Source organism: Physella acuta, unplaced genomic scaffold, assembly GCF_028476545.2.
Source record: "Physella acuta isolate Inbredline_101_S28 unplaced genomic scaffold, ASM2847654v3 ptg000652l, whole genome shotgun sequence".
Classification (NCBI taxonomy): domain Eukaryota; kingdom Metazoa; phylum Mollusca; class Gastropoda; family Physidae; genus Physella; species Physella acuta.
This window is the reverse complement of record NW_026732171.1, coordinates 66,543-83,530: the sequence shown is the minus strand read 5'-3', so window position 1 is coordinate 83,530 and position 16,988 is coordinate 66,543. Positions and strand designations below refer to the sequence as shown.

General features: G+C 34.6%; 1 protein-coding gene across 5 annotated transcripts in view; it reads right to left on the bottom strand.

The window, feature by feature from the left end:
- Nucleotides 1-6,084: 6,084 nt before the first annotated feature.
- Nucleotides 6,085-16,988, bottom strand: part of LOC131948614 (lysophospholipid acyltransferase 2) — a 40,467-nt gene continuing 29,563 nt past the window's right edge. For all 5 annotated transcript variants that reach the window (XM_059310216.1, XM_059310219.1, XM_059310217.1 and 2 more), the window contains 6 exons: nucleotides 13,242-13,335; nucleotides 12,742-12,840; nucleotides 12,090-12,193; nucleotides 10,194-10,391; nucleotides 9,182-9,333; nucleotides 6,085-8,544 (listed from right to left, as the gene is read on the bottom strand). In XM_059310216.1, the coding sequence (XP_059166199.1) occupies nucleotides 8,334-8,544; nucleotides 9,182-9,333; nucleotides 10,194-10,391; nucleotides 12,090-12,193; nucleotides 12,742-12,840; nucleotides 13,242-13,335 (858 nt within the window). In that variant the 3' untranslated portion in view covers nucleotides 6,085-8,333. The remainder of the gene's footprint in view (nucleotides 8,545-9,181; nucleotides 9,334-10,193; nucleotides 10,392-12,089; nucleotides 12,194-12,741; nucleotides 12,841-13,241; nucleotides 13,336-16,988) is intronic.

The window sequence follows — 16,988 nt, the reverse complement described above, 5'->3', positions numbered from 1 at the left end:
ATTTTGCAAGGGCGGCGCCACGGCAGGGTGCGATTTTTCTCTATATACGGTATATAAAAATAAATGTCGATTTTGGTGTGACACCGTTATCCGATAGCCATGAGACTTTGAGGGAGATGATTAGAACAATTCAGGGAAGGGTTCTGTAAAAAAAATCCTTTTTAGATTTCGCAAGGGCGGCGCCACGAGAGGCTGCGATTTTTCTCTATATACGGTTTATAAAATAAAAGTCGTTTCGGTTTCACACCGTTCATCCGGGTACCATGAAACTTTGGGGAGATGATTAGATCACTCAATAGAAGGGTTCTGCGAAAAAAATATTGTTTAATATTGCAAGGGCTAGAAGGGTTCTGCGAAAAAAATATTGTTTAATATTGCAAGGGCTGCGCCCTCCGGGGGGGGGGGGGGAGCGATTTTTTTCTCTATACACGGTATATAAAAAATAAAAATCGGATGCGGTTCATCCGAGTGCCATGAAACTTTTAGGGAGTAGATGAGAATACTCCCGAGAATATTTCTGCTAAAAAGAAAATTAAAGTTTCTTATGGGCGGCGCCATATAGGGTACAACTTTCGTCAATACACGGTTTGGCGCCCAGAGTTTTAGAGCGACTATGTTGGCACTTGGCATCCGTTAATCGAGCGTCCTGCATAGCGTGTAAGGAGTACTACTGTATTCAGCGGTAAAACTACAACAGGCTTCTAAAAATAACTTTGTAACGAGAGGAAATCCTTCTGTACAGTTTCGACACCTTGCCAAAGATGAAAAAAATAACTTTTTGAATATGAGGAGCCTACTGTAGAGTTTCGTCACTTTGCGAATGATGCAATAAGCATCTATTATTAGACCATCCAGTCAGAAATTGAGATCGAGCACCTAATAATAGACCATTAGTAACGCTAGAATATTGCATCAGTCACACTGATGTTTAAAACACGTCAAATACTTTTTTTATGTGTTAAAGAAAAAAATCCTGTTCATTTGTGTCACTTTAGCGAATGACGAAATCTGCATCATTATTAACAGGATGCTATTTGGCACAATGGCGCCAGGGGTCGTACGCTGCGCCTATGCGGTAGTGTAATCGGGGGGTGAAGGCCCTGAGAGCGCCCCTCTACGTCTCTGACACATGGGCGGTCACCGAAGTGTTCTACCATATTATTTCGGTGAGCGATTAATGTATACTCAATGTTTTTATGCGGTAGTGTAGGTGAACCCGTATCCCGATATTTATGATCCATTGTTTACATTTAAATAACTCACTTTTAGAAAAGACGGTCACGCGTCTAAGGACATATGATTGGTAACGCGTTGGTGAAATCCTAATACATTCGTCAAACTTTCTTCTATCCCTGCGGCAACGCGCGGGGGGCGGGTACGCTAGTAATTAATAAGAGACTTAATTTCATAATACTTACGGTAAAAAATCTAATTCAGAATTTGGCCGGTCTACCATGGCCAGTCCACAGATTGGCCAGCCAATGGCCGAAATCAAGAACCATTTTAGGCAGAGCCGGCGTTAGGAATACGCGGGGCCTAGGGCTAACCATCCGCGCGGGGCCTGCTTTTTTTCATTTTATATATATATATATATATATATATATATATATATATATATATATATATATATATATATATATATATATATATATATATATATATATATATATATATATATATATATATATATATATAGATATATATATAGATATATATATATATATATATATATATATATATATTACGGTCAAAGCCCGAAGTGCGACCAAAGCGCTCTCTTGGCCAAAGTACGAAGAACTTAGCACTAAGATCGTATTTCGTACATTGGCCGGCCAATGCGCGCACTGGCCGGGACGTACTGGCCAAAGTCCGAAGCGCTTAAACTTGACAGCGTATTTTGTACATTGGCCGGCCAATGCGCGCAATGGCCGGGATGTCCTGGCCAATGTTCTATCTAGACTAAGTTGTGATCGCATTTTCATTATTCTGGGTGCGTTTTCATTGACAGTAACGTATTGTTTAGCTCTTGTTTGTATATGCAAGACGACATGGATCAAAAGGGCCGTCAGACTATGAGACAGACATAGCAGATGGCTGTCAAAAGAAAAAAAAAATGTAAATCCATGTTAGTTTCCATTTATGGGCTCTCGATAAAATAGTTACTGAGGAAGATCTAGAGAACATTGAACAAGAAATGGAGGTTGGCATTAATGCAACGACATCCACAGCTAACACATCTACTGCCGTGGCGGAACGTCCAGACCAGTTGCGTGACAATAATGTGGCCAACAGATTCTATATAGTTTGTGAAAAACATTGTAGTGCAGCTCATTCTTTTGGATCATGTGGCAACGATGTCCATGCTATATGAAGCAGACCAGGGTACGGAGGGAACATTACCTGCAGATTGTGTCACAACAAACAAGACATCATGGAACACAGATCAGCAGCTCATACTGGCTTGCAAACTCAAGGTGCTAAGATGCTTAAAACATCAAATACAAAATTTAAAGATGGTGAAGTGGGTGACAATGTACGCATCCGTTTTTCAGATGTTGACAGAGGTCACGGTGATCCCCCAAGCGTGATTGCAGTTGTCATGAGCGTCGAGGGCGGTTTCTACAAATTAGGAACGGAACATGGTGTTCTAAAACAACTGTATGCTAGAAGTGAGTTTTCAATTCTTCACGAAAAGCTGCTCTTATTGTCGTCAGTTGGCACTGAGGAAAAATCACTACGAACCATCGCATCTTCACAATCATTGACTGGGGGCCAAGGCTACACTCGCTGCAATTGCACAATTAAGTGCACAACAAATCGCTGCAAGTGTAAAAATAAAAAGCTGCTATGTAATTCTAAATGCCAAGTTCAACTTGTTGTAACAAATGATGATATTGATAGATTGACACTATAGTAAAATAAAAAAATTTGAATGTTTCTGTCATTTACTTTAATTAATAACCAATAAAGACTTAATTTCATGATCCTTACGGCATAAAAAAAATCTGCTCATGATCTTCTAATTCGAACTTTGGCCGGTCGTCTCTAGCCAGATGATCTTCTAATTAAGACTCTGGCCGGTCCACCATGGCCAGTCTGCGGATTGGCCGGCCAAAGGCCGAAATCAAGCAAAGTTTTGGACTTTGACCGACCTATGGGAGGCGATATTAGCCGGCCAATCCTAGCATTGGCCGACTTCGGGCTCTGACCGTAACATATATATATATATATATATATATATATATATATATATATATATATATATATATATATATATATATATATGCCTATTTAATATGCGTGCACACATAATAACACATAAATGTTTTGGAGTTTATAAGCCAATGCCAATGGTTACCTCTCCAACGTATTTACCCAATGTTCTTTGTTGTTTTTTAGAGCAATTTCCTTACAGTAATTGCGATTATTAACTCGTCATTTCTGGATGGATGGATGGATGGATGTGCGCAGCTTTAAGTCGTATGTCCTCCTCAACGAAGCAATATCGAGGACTAGTTCCAAAAGCAAATATGTTAAGCAAGTTCCGAGGATGATTGTGGGCCAAAAAAATTCCCGGAATTCCTTCCTGGATTTCCCGGAAAGCCAAAAAACCTCGAAAAATATGCAGTTTTTGGCCCATATCTCGGCAACCAGACCACTTAGCGAATCGTGAATAAACACTGGTTACAAATCGTGAAAGCAAACTCTATGTTTATGGATATCCAAAAGAAATTATTCTCAAATGTAATCACGGACGCTCAGCAGGGTGGAGCTTTGGGGTGGGTGGCAGTTAGTGGGGGGCGGTAAAGGATAACTGTGCATTTAAATATATGGCTATGGGATGCCATACCCTTAATAAAAAGGGTCACCAAGTTCAAGTACTCCGTTAATGGATCTCTGACTGGAATCATTCAAAAGAAGGTTTGTGTTTATAGAGCGTCCACGTATTACATTACCGGCCGTGATCGCGGTCTCATAAGAGAAGGTTTGTGACTATAATTAGGGAGAAAACGACGTGACAGCCAGCTACACCTTATTTATGAGTTTCGCGATGGCATGCTCGGGCTGCCGTGAAAGTCGGTACTTTAGACATGTGAGAAATCAGGACAACTTGACAATACAGTGAACTCGGCCTGATGTAGTAAAACAGTATAGACTTCAAAATTTGTTTAGAATCCATACAAAAAAATTTAAAACCAAAATCATTATTGTCTTAACTATTGTAAAGGATTTCCCACAATTATTTTTTTTTTAATTTGCTTAATCACTCTACAAATGTCGTGTTTTAAAGTTCACCAAAGTATCAAATATAAATTGAAAGACCGCGTTTATTGAGGGAATATCAATGACTACTAAATCACTACCCTTCATTGCCTCCAAAGATTCCCCTTCCTCCATAAAAGTTGTGCGACGAGGACCATTCGCTGACTATATCATGTCAGCACCAATGGAAGACGATTGAATAAAACAATTAGGATGAATTTGGTAAATTAATCATTCTGTCTTGGAACGGATGAATCCTTAAGATGACACAACATAACACTTTTAACTTTCTTCCAAAAAATAATAATAAATCACTCTGTTTAATGCCCCCCTCCTGATATAGATCCGAAGGCCCCCCCCCCCTAGTCGCCCTCCCCCCACCCCTCTGCACGCAACTGAATGTTAATTTTGTTATACCAAGACAAGTACATATACGAAAACTACAACAAGGAAGTCAGGGCTAGCGTTCTTCAGGTCACCGACTGTCTACTACAGTCTGCTCACTAAAAGGACGTCTTCATCGGTCCGCATACAATAGGCTATCTCTTTAAGTGTTTCCCAAATTTACATACCATGTCTGGTCGGGGGCTAATTCGCACCCAACAATCTACCGTCAGCTCAGGTCAACAACGTCGGCATTCGACCATTTAGTTTTTCCCAAGTGAATTCAGCAACTATTCTTTCTAAGTTTACAAACTAAATCAGACATCAATGGCGGTGCTGAATCGCGGGGCCCCTTCAAGCGCGGGGCCTGGGGCGACCGCCCTGTTTGCCACCCCCTAACGCCGGCTCTGATTTTAGTTTTAGGTATTGGCCGATCCACCATGGCCAGTCCGCGGACTGGCCAGCCAAAGGCCAAGATCAAGTTAAGTTTCGGACTTTGACCGGTCAATGGGAGGCGATGTTCGCCAATTCGCGCATTGGCCGACTTCGGGCTTTGACCGTAACATATATATATGTAGGTAGGTAGTTAGGTATGTATCTATGTATGTAGGTATGTATGTAGGTAGGTAGGTGCGTCATGATGAAATAAGATTAAATACATCATTATGATGTGTGTTTTATCAGGGTATTTTTGTGCGAATGAATGTTGGTGCGAGTTATAACCAATGCGTTTTGATGATGCGGATGAAAGAGAGGGGTTTTGCTATAGGAACGGGTTGTTATGGTATGCAAGCTAAGGAGTTCGTACTAGGGAGAATGTAAGAGATACTCAGTGTAATGCCGATCAAGGATAGTTTTATGTTTATTTAAACAAGAATAGTAGTTGAATAAATATTGAACAAGAAAATAATAGCCCATTGTGTCAAGCGATTATCGCGTGTATCGTTGTGATGTGAATGCTCATGGTAGTGGTATTCTTTAAATGGTAGTAGATCGAGTCAGGTGAAACACGACCCTCTCATAGTCGCCCTAACAATCATGTATAAATGTGTCATCTAGTCCATATAGGTCTTTGTGCTAAAATTTCTCTTTGCGCTTTTTTTCTGTGCGCGCTTTTTTCTGTTTGTGCTTTTATCTATGTACGCCTTTTTTCCGTAGCGCATCTTTCTGGTCACTGCGCCTGGTATATGCTGCTAGTATGTAACATTTTTAAAAAAGAATAACGGAAACCTTAAGTCTTAACGAATAAAGGTTTTATAGAACTGGTCTGCTAAACATCCCCCCCCCCCCCCCACAAAATACTAGGTTAAATTGGCAATAATTGATTAAAAATGTAGCATAACCCATAAAATTAAATGTAAACAGCTTCTAGTGACCCCCACTTGCCTAAAAGATTCATAGCCACGTTCACAAACAAGTAAGGGCATAAAACCTGACTAAATTTGTATGTCAAAAGTTTTATTACTTAACATAAGGAATAACCATCAAACTATTTAACAAAAAAAAAAGTTCATCAAATTCATTAAATCTAAATGTAATACAATTTTTGTACATATTTTATGCACAATAAAATTATTTCAGCATTATAATGAATATGAAATATTTTATAATCTTCACAAATTTAAAATGCATCATAATAACCAACACAGGTTAATTTTAATTAAACTAACTGACAAAACATTTTCATTGTACTTTTGTATTATTTAATACAATTACATCACTGTTATTCATAATTTACTGGTTCTTCTTAACATTAACATAGTATTACCAGAGGCTTTTTGTTTTTATAATATCTTCATACATTAATTTCTAAGACTTTCCGTCATGAAAATTGATGACAATTTTTTTTAATTGTTATAACAGTTAAACACTGGGTAATGCAAAAAAAAAAAAAAATTAATGCTGGTCTGATGATTTGTTTCTTTTGTATGGCAATGGCTCTTGTAAGTTCTGATTTTTTAACAATGCCATCTTCAATGTAAAAAAAATATACAATGAAGTGATAAAAAAAAAGATAATCGTATTTTTATACAGATTATCCTAACATGATTCAAAGCAATAATTTATACTGTCACTTCTACACACATATCAATTATGACAGACAAAACCATACATCATAATAATTTGTTACTGTTAGTTGAAAGTCTTCATTGTATATTCATCTGAAGACAAGATTAGATATTGTGCACCTATTATAAACTTACATTAAATAAGAAAACACAAATGTTTTATTAAACTGTTTTTTTCCAGTAGCATAGAGCAATATGCCTTTAAATTGGATTTTCTTCATTCTTAAATGTATGAAATTTCTTGTATTTTGAATGGTTGGATTAATTTGTTGACACTGGGTATACACTTGCAATTATTTTAGTTATGATAAAAAACTGTTATCTCTAAAATTAATGGACATATAATTAAAAAAATAAAGATCAGTTTTTGCTGTAAAGATTGTATGTTGCAACACAAGTGGTGATCTGTGGAAATTGTTGTGACCTGGACAGATACCCTCCATGACAGACTTTCATATGATGGAATCCAGGCCTGGGAAAACAGATCTTAGGGATGTGGTATGTTTGTGTGTTACTTGTGGAAATAAAAAATAGCTATACATCTACCAAGCAGCTTTAGTGTTTCTCCTTCGTGGAACCATTATTGGAGTGCAATCCCCACAAACAGCAACCAGCGTGAAAGGTTTTGTAAAATCAAATTGGGTAGAAGTAGAAGGTGGGTCAATATATGAAAAAAAGTTTGTGTTGTATAATATGTGCACAATCCCTTATTGTGGTATTAATCTATTAGTGAAAGCTATACTAACTTAAATATGCATTAGAATAATCTACACACCAAATCATTTGCTTTAAAATAAAAAAAATACAAGATGATAATCTGGTTTACAAAATATCCAGTGCAACTTATTTCATGTCTGTAGTAGGCAACTGTTTAATAAAACATAAAAATGTATAACACTTCAGATAATATTTTATGTCCAGAAATAGTATTTTAAACAATGTAACACTGCAGATTGCAGTTAATTATGTTAGGGCATGCATTCCCAAACGGGGTCACGAAGGGCTTTCTAGGGGGGGGGGGGGGGTATCGCCAACTGGTAGACTAAACCAAACACTAAATTCTAATAATTGAATAGAGAAGCCACAAAGTATACTGTGCAAAGTTGTTCTCAGTCATGAGTCTATGAGAAAAGTGTTTCAGAACACACCAAAAAGGAAATGGAGTTCTTTTGTCAACATGAATTTTGAGGCTAGTAAATAGCATGTAATTTCATCAATAGCATTAAAATAGTTATCAAAAATAATTTAAATTAAAATTATATTAGAAAACTTTTTGTTGTTTATGAAGTTCCTTACAAATTCTATGGGGGTAGCGGGTCACATACATTTTATAAAAGGGGGTCCCCGGCAAAAAAGTTTGGGAACCCATGTGTTAGGGTATGTATGTGTGTGCAAAATGTTTTTTAATTAATTTTTTTTATAAAGAACAACTAGTCTGGGTTTATCTAACAATGACAAACCTCATTTCTAAAAGTTAGTTACCCGTAATGTTTTTAAAATCTATCTTTAAAATCTTAAAACAAACCTTTAATAAAAACACAAGTCATTGTGTAACTTAAAAAAAATGATAAATGCATTTAACATTGCAGCTTTTAAAAGAAACATTCTTTTTTACATTTATTCACTCTTTACATCACTTCCAATTGAACTATTACTTTGTTTTGATTCAGTTAAACTTGTACTTTTTGATGAAATCACATGGTTTGGTTTATTTATATAGTTTGTAGAGTCATTTCTTTTTATTATTCCTTTTTTGTTTAGATCCAGGGAGAATGAAAAGAACAGAAAACTCAAACTGGTGGCAATGTGGTAGTAGAAGTAAAGGGATCTGGGGAGAAAATTTTTATAATTAAATATCTAGATAAAAAGATTGTTTGTTATGACTAAAAACTGTTAACTTGCAATTTCAGGCTGAAACTGAAAATCTTAAATGTCTTTATAAATTGCTGAAGTTTTATTTTGACTAAATCAATCAAATGGAAGCAAAAAAATACATTTTTATATTGGGGAAAACAGTAAACTATATAGTGTTTTTCATTTTTAATGTAAACAAAAAAAAGTGTTTAAAGAAAAATTCAAAATTCATTCTAAACTTCTTTTTATAAAATAGTAGAGGATAAGTAATTAAGTTTTGTATTTGTTGCTAGAAATTTTTTTTTTAATAGCTTGAGATAAAACTAAATACTCAGTATTTTCATTCTCTCAAACATCTGATTTAAAAAATAAATCCAGCTCGGAGGATTTAAATTTTTGAACGTTTAAAATAGGTTTAAGATCATGAAAAGATGCAGATTATTAAAACCATTTAGATTGAGCATTACAATCAATTCAAATCCAGAATTATAATTTGCTTAGTTCAAGGGGAAATTTTTTGTCAGCTTGATATTCAGAGCAATACCAACCTGCACTATGAATAAAATTGCATAAAAATAATATTTAACTTAATTATTTTACATCAGCCTTACCTATACATATTAAAGCATGCATAGAACTCCAAAACCAGAAAAGGGAAGCAAATGTAGCAGTTGGCTAATCGAGTTGCAATAAAAGTAATTGCTTCATACACAAAGATATGAGTTTGGGATTGTTGAAACCATGGACGAATATGTCGGCGAACCTGCAAAATAAAATTATACATAAAAATAGAAGTGGTTATTACACATCAGTACTTTTATTTACACTACTTAAACACTTGGTCTGCAGTCCTCATGAATAGAAATAAGAAAATTAACAAATATTTCAGATGTGTGAACTCAGTAACTGTTCTGGCAGAAATCTAATTTTTTCTTTAGAAAGAACTAGTGTTGGCAGTATTTTATCATGAAGGGGCGGAAATCTATTGTTATTCCAAATTTACACTAGCGTGCCTGACCCCCAAGCTTTGCTGCAGTATCAAAAGAAAGGATGATGCAACAATGTTTCAAAAGGATTTCATTAACAATCTTGTACTTTCACTCTTACATTGTTTTCTATAACAGAGTTATCTAAATATAAACAAAGATTGCCATATTTCTTGGATCATAGTTGTTGGGGTGCGAGTTTGTCCATACTACTGCCCAGACACCCCAGGGCTGCTGTGTGAAAGCCTTGAGTGTATATTAAATACCCTCCAAAATATTGAGTTAGAACACACTTAAGCTGCCGCCAAGTTGTCAGGGACATAGCGGACTGCTCTTGGGAGCCATTGGTTTTTACTACTTAGTAATTGCCTGGTGCATTTTTACTGCTGAATCAAGTAGTACCCCTGACCCACTAAAAGCCACTCTGGAAACTCTTGCCGCCAAACTGTATATTGAGAAAAAAAACCGCACCCTCCCGGAGCGGCATCCCAAAGTTTCGTGCCGATGGGATGAAAGGTATAGTAATACATAAAGGACATATATATATATATATATATATATATATATATATATATATATATATATATATATATATATATATATATATATATATTATATATACACACACATTTTCTACCTGTCTAGCAGCAACTGTCATCAATGCTCCAGTACCAAATGTTACATAGTATCCTGGATAAAATCCATGCCAAAAAGCACTGCAAGCAAACACTGCAAGTGTGTTAGCAAAAGGTGCCCGATCATAAACTACACGTCGCAGCCATATAGTTGTTTTTTTGTTCCAGCTTTCAATATTAATTTTAAGGCTAGTAGAAAGCTGTAAAATAGTTCACAAAATATAATTCATTTTGACAGAAAACGTAAATTAAATAATAAATGCTAAACATGTATTTAAAAGTAAAGTTAAAGTTTCCCTTTCAAACCTGACTGTCTATGGGGCAAGTGAAGTAGAGTTCACTTGTTTCTGTGACCTTGGCATATGAAGAGATAGTGTGGTCAGCACTATGCCCAGCCGCCTTTACTTTCCCTAACGTGAGTTAGGTACCCATCAGAGTTGGGTGGACTCAGGGACAGTCTACTGACTTGAACCTGGATTCGAACTCGAGACTTACGGGTTAGCAGTCCAGCTCTTTACCGCTAGACCACTCCGTCACTTATCTATTTACAATATGATATAAAATTTTCAAAGTTCATGAGCAAGAACTGGTATACAATGACTGGGTAAATGGCCTAAATTATTAGAATAGTCTTTACCTCTTAAACGCTATACATTAGTGCTTTGGATAACTTAACAATCTAGCTTAGATCCAATGCCTTATTTTGACTTGATAAGGCACTATAACGGTTTTTTATATGGGTTCATTGTAAGTCTAGATACAATGTCAGTGATTGATTTTTGGGTACCTAGAAGGTTCAAGTTAAATACTATTAAGGAGTATAAAGACTGTAAAATTATTTTTATTAATAACAAACTAAAAAATACTAATTCTGGTATTAAATAATCAAAAAGGTCTCTTCAAATTTACTACCCACAGCCTCATCTCTTGAAAAATGTAATAAGGATTAAATTAAACTAAAATATGTTCTCTTCCTTTGACTGAGCAAGTTCACTGAACACATCAAAAGATAAACTGCTTTGTTTGTCACTTTCTATTTAAATCATAACATAATTTATCTTGTGTTGTTGTTAAGATAAATGTGTGATCGACTAGACTAGTGAAATTTATCCAGCAAGAAATTCAAAAAATAAAATATCTCCATGAATTCAAACTCTTCTATTTTATTTGAAATGTAGGAATCATTCCATCATAACTATCAAGTAGTGCACTGGTGACCTGTTCTGTAGTCTGTGATAGACTTGAGAGCTTTTGAATTATCTTTGAAGAATAACAACAGTACTGCCCATGTGTGTGTAGATGAAAAGAAATTATAGACAGGGGTGTTGCAAGGCAAGGGGGTGGGGGTGACACCATGGTGGAAATTTGCAAAATATATGCAAAAAATGCTTTTTGCCAGTTCAATTAATGATTAATCAGAGTTAATCCACCTGTATTAATAACTGACTATAGATACCATCTTTACTATTAACTGTACACACTTTAAAACTATCACCAAAGGGCGTGTGTGTGTGTGTGTGTGTGTGTGTGTGTGTGTGTGTGAGAGACACCTACTGCAAAATTTAGAGAATTAAAGGCTTGCTGAGTATTTTGAATAACAGATAAGTCAATCAATGACAAAAGAGGGGGTGACACCAAAATCTATTACTTTTTAAACTAAAATGTTTACTTGCACAGTAATTAAAAGTAATGCACAATAATCTACATCTGTCTTTCTTTGAGAATTACAATTTGCTTTAATTTTCTAAGGCACATGGATTTTTAATTATTTATTCGAAGCAACAATTTTTTTAAAAGCGTTATTTTACTTTGCTTGGCCATAATGGCTAGGAAAAATATTTAGAGCCTGGGCTTAACTAACAATGAAAGATAAACATCTAAACTAAAATAAGAATTACCTCAACACCTCTAATATCAACATTGTCCGTAAGATCCCACTTGGGATTTCCCAGTGAATCATAAGCACTAAACCCAAAACCAGCAGCATTATTTACAGCATCAGCTGAAACGATTAGAAAATGTATTACCAACTCATTTGAACACATTTCAATCATGAAAATAATTCGTTTCCCTACAGAAACAAGCTTGAATAAATAAAATGTTTGAAATAGAAAACAAATAGGGGTCGGCGTGGTCGAGTCAGTAAAACTGATGGTTGCTAAACCGGAAAGTCTCAAGTTCGAACCCTCGGGCAGATGAGGCTCGTTAGCTGGGGACAGCCACTCTTCTAAGATGGACAGCCACTCTTCTAGGAGAGAGAACTCCAAGATCAAACAACTGCTGCCTTGTAATTTGTTCTTGGTAGGACAAAGGCTATGGAAGCAAATCCAAAAACAAAAGCAGGCTGAAATCTGAGTCAATGGCCTCAATGGCGCATAACCATTTGACACATACTTAATTGCGTTTAAGGGGATCCCTTCCAACACTAAAATTAAGAATGAAGAAAAGAAAGAATAGAAGAAAACATAACTTCTTAAAGTAAATTATCAGTATGGAATTAAGTCAAAGCAAACCACTATTAAGTTATAGACAACATAATGCAATAGTTACCCAGCTTCCAAGCAAAGTAGTATTTGTGCTTTGCAATTGTCATGACACCCAATACATAAAGCATTCTACTTAAAAAAGTCATATTGTAATATTCTGGTGCTGTGGAAAAAAAAGTAAGTCCCCAAGTCATCTTTTCATGATAATGGACAACATTTCATATAATACAAGACAACCCATTATCCTTTGGATTTAAAAAGAAATCAAATACCCCCCCCCCCCTATTGGATGTCCCAAAGGGTTTGGGCATGAGTTTCTAGGAATACTGATTCATTTGGGGTTAAAAGACTCTCAAGGGTGGGGTGGGCATAATAGGATATTGATTTGTGTTGTGCAGTACAGCCAATAGTTTCAAACTGAAAACTGGGTGGTCTGGTCTATTTATAACTGGCATACAAAAAATACCCAGAAACACGCTGTGATTGAAGAGACTTAATCATTCAGTGAGTCATACCTATATAGATTATTGGTGTTTAACAAAAAAGGACTAAAAAAGTACTTACTGTTTATTATTTCAGGTGGAAAACATATACTTGGAAGTATTATCATTCCCATACCACAGGCTGTTGTTATTATCAACTTTTTCAACACCAGCTTCTAAAAAAGTGCAGGACAATAATCAATAATATGTTATATCTTTATTATTTAACCAACGTCACTATTTACTTTTGGTCTTTTAAAGCTTATTATGGATAGCTCTGAAAAAAAAACTAGTATAAAAATCTTTACAATAATAAGCTTTAAAATGCAAAATAGAAAATAAACATAAATTGTCTATAGATATTCTAGTAAAAACTAGCTTATACCAGTGCTTCGCTATGGTAATAGAAATGGCGCAACACTGGGACTGATGTCCTTGTGTAAGCATTGCATTGGTGTGGATATGGATATATTCTCTCAATACACAGAAAAACTACAGTAAAATAAAATAAGCCTATGCTTTCACAGATGTCCGCCCAGATTTCCTCCTCCACCAACCCGTGGCGTAATCTAACACCACATTTCCCCTGGTGTCTGTGCAGATAGAGCCACCTCCCCAAGCACAACAGAGACAAAGTGTCCATGCCGATGAAGGACAGAAGGAAGTGTAAAGTGACACTGGTGGCTTATTATTGAAGATACCAGAGTCTATATATATTCAATTTTGTAAGGCTTGTATTAGTTGTACACACATTTGATATATCATCAATATGATTTTGTATTTTTTCTTCTTCAGAAAATAGGAAACTATATCAGAAAAAGCATTTTAATTGTGCAGAGAAAGAATTCAGGTCGTAATGAATGTAAAAAGTATAAATATATTTGCTTAAGTTCCCAGTTACTTAACAAAAACAAATTTGCAAGAAATATAGTAAAATAAGGAGAAGGTTGGCAAATTCTTCCATAATCACATTTTGACACTTCCATGAAAGATGTTTCAATATCACAAGTAAAGTTATATAATTGCTGACAAGATTAGTCAACTCATTTAGTTTTTAGAAAAGCCCCCTGGATTAATTTAGGCCGTTTATTTTCTGACAAGCATTCATAATCATTCATCCTAGAAAAGATACATTTTGATGAAATTATTTGACAGCATTAAAACCAGTGGAGGGTAACTCAGATCTATTTTTGGACAGCTGACACATATTGCAACTAGAAAGGTTGTAAAAAGACCAATAACTTTATACAAATTACAATTAGGTACCAGAGTTTGTAAAATGATGGGTAACTGACTCATATTAGGGAAAGTAAAGGCAGGTCATCTCTTTTTATGCTGCGGTCAAGAAACGATGAATATTTCATTCACCTAATGGATTGTAATGTATGAAAAGAAAACTTTGTAATAAGTATTTATTAACCTCACCAGTGGTACTACTAGTTTGACATCTGCACAGGAAATTGGTACTTATTTGCAAATTTGTAATTACTGTATTTCTTTTTAATAATTGCAGCTTAAACTTGGTACATGAACATTTAAAAAAAACTTTTTTTTCAACTTCCTCTAACATTATATATTAGCTTTATTGGCTATTCGCTCCAGCCATTTATACTTACATCTAGATTTTAATGTTAACTGAAATATGTATGTGTGTTAAAATAAATTTAAAAAAAAAACAACCCAGTAATGCATATCTCCGTTCAAAGCAGCAAAACATACACTTTTACTCGATTCTAAAATTTAACCTACACGTCGTCTGCCATTCCTCAATTACACAGTTTGTTCAACAAATATGTTAGTTCTCAATAAGAAACAGTCACATCACTTGTTACTTACTTTTCCTTTCCTGTCAAACTACAACACTGTGTGATACAATTAAAATAAATGATCAGAATTGTAACAGTTAAGAGTAAACAGCCTTAAACACCTTCATAGCACACTATTACACAAAATATTGTACACACACAACATACTCTATGGCTACTATACAAATAAAGTGTGAGTGATCTCCCCTAAATTTTCTCATAAACAGTGGTACCTCAACTTACAAGTGCCATGACATACAAGATTTTTGAGACAGGAGCTATTGAGGAAAGCATGGCGAAAAAAGCAAAGACGAACAGTGAAGTGAAAAGCAGTTATGAAAATTACTGAAAGTAACGTTAAATAGTAGCATTTAGGTTCAATTGAGTTCGATAAAGTTCAAGTTCCATTAAGTTTAGGGGTATAGTTTGGCAAAAGTGTAACAAGTAAGTAGATTGAAAAGATCAAATGAGCTTAGCATTATCAGTGAGTAAGTTAAAAGAAGTGAGGCTACAACGTCTATCTCCCCAACCCTACACTCAGACATCAGACCTACACCTCCACCAACATTTTCTATAAGCTAAGTTGGCTTATTTTCAAAGTAAATACATTTTATGTTATTAAACAATATTTGTCATGTATAAATACATTTTTCTCGTTAAAAAACATGTATAAAAAATAATGAATTAGTGGCATTTCAATTAATTTCTATGGGAAAAATTGTTTTACATAGGAGTAATGTTACAGAACAAATCAAACTCATATCTCAAGGTACCACTGTATTCTTTTATATACAACAGTAAGAGGGACGGTACTTCCACTGCAAAAATGCTATAGAAATATAGAAGATTGTAAATAAACCACACACATTTTAAGAAAATACATACAGTGAAAAATTCTTTAACATTATCAAATTGTGCAGGTTTTTTGAGAAATCGTCAATAGGGCAAAATACACTCTCCGGTTAACAAAATTGCTCTGAAGTTGATGGAAAACACTTAAATTCCAAAAGTTATATAGAAATGTATCTTTATTAATGTTTTAAAATGTTTTTTTATTAACTTTTAAAATCGCATAGTAAAGAAATTGGCACTAAATTAAAGCAAACAATTTTTTAAAAAGCTAATTAAACATCTAAGTTGTTTTTTTGTCACAATGTATTGTCATCAAGTCTAGAGCTACGAGAAAAGTATGGAAAAAAAACGGTACGGTAGGAGCATTTGCAATTTAGCTAGCAAGTTTCTATATACAGATCAAAATAAATTTTAAAAACTTGTAATTATAAAATTCAGAATTTTTTGAGAAACTGGAGGGTAAGTAAAGCAAGCATCCTGTGGGGTAAATGCTTATTTATGAAATAACGTCCAACAAACTTAAATTGTAGGTATTTTTGAAACCATAAATAGATATTATAAGTCACTTAAAAATTGAAAGTAATCCAAGTATAAGATCTTATATATTTATGTGAAATTTCATCTACTTAACTGAAACAGTACAAAGTTATTATAATCCCACTTCAGGTTAGTGGAAATCTTAAAAAAATTTATAGAAAAATGTGCATACAATATAATGCTAATATAATATGTGAAATTTTGTCCACTTGAACTCGGATATTGAGAAATCAGGAGTTATCAGAAATCACATAGTTCATAGAAAACTACAAATTTGATAAAATACTTTATGTATAAAATTTCAATAGAAAAAGAAGAAAAAAAGTTATTCTGTTGTAAAACGTCGAGAGTAGTTGAAAACTGTATTTTGATTTTTTTAAATGACTAAAATACTATACTTCCTCTATACTAAGTATACAAGAAAGTAAAAAAGGCACCAGTACCCATTTAGTGTTAAATATGTACAGGATCTCCAATAATATTTAAACCCACTTTTGAATACATGTTATACCTATACCTATCTATCCCCATATTTATCTGCATATTCCTAACCCTACTCCTAACTAAAATCATATTCCTATTATTCATCTTATCCATACCTTTTCTCTTCATGATGCTTGGTTGACAGAAGTAAT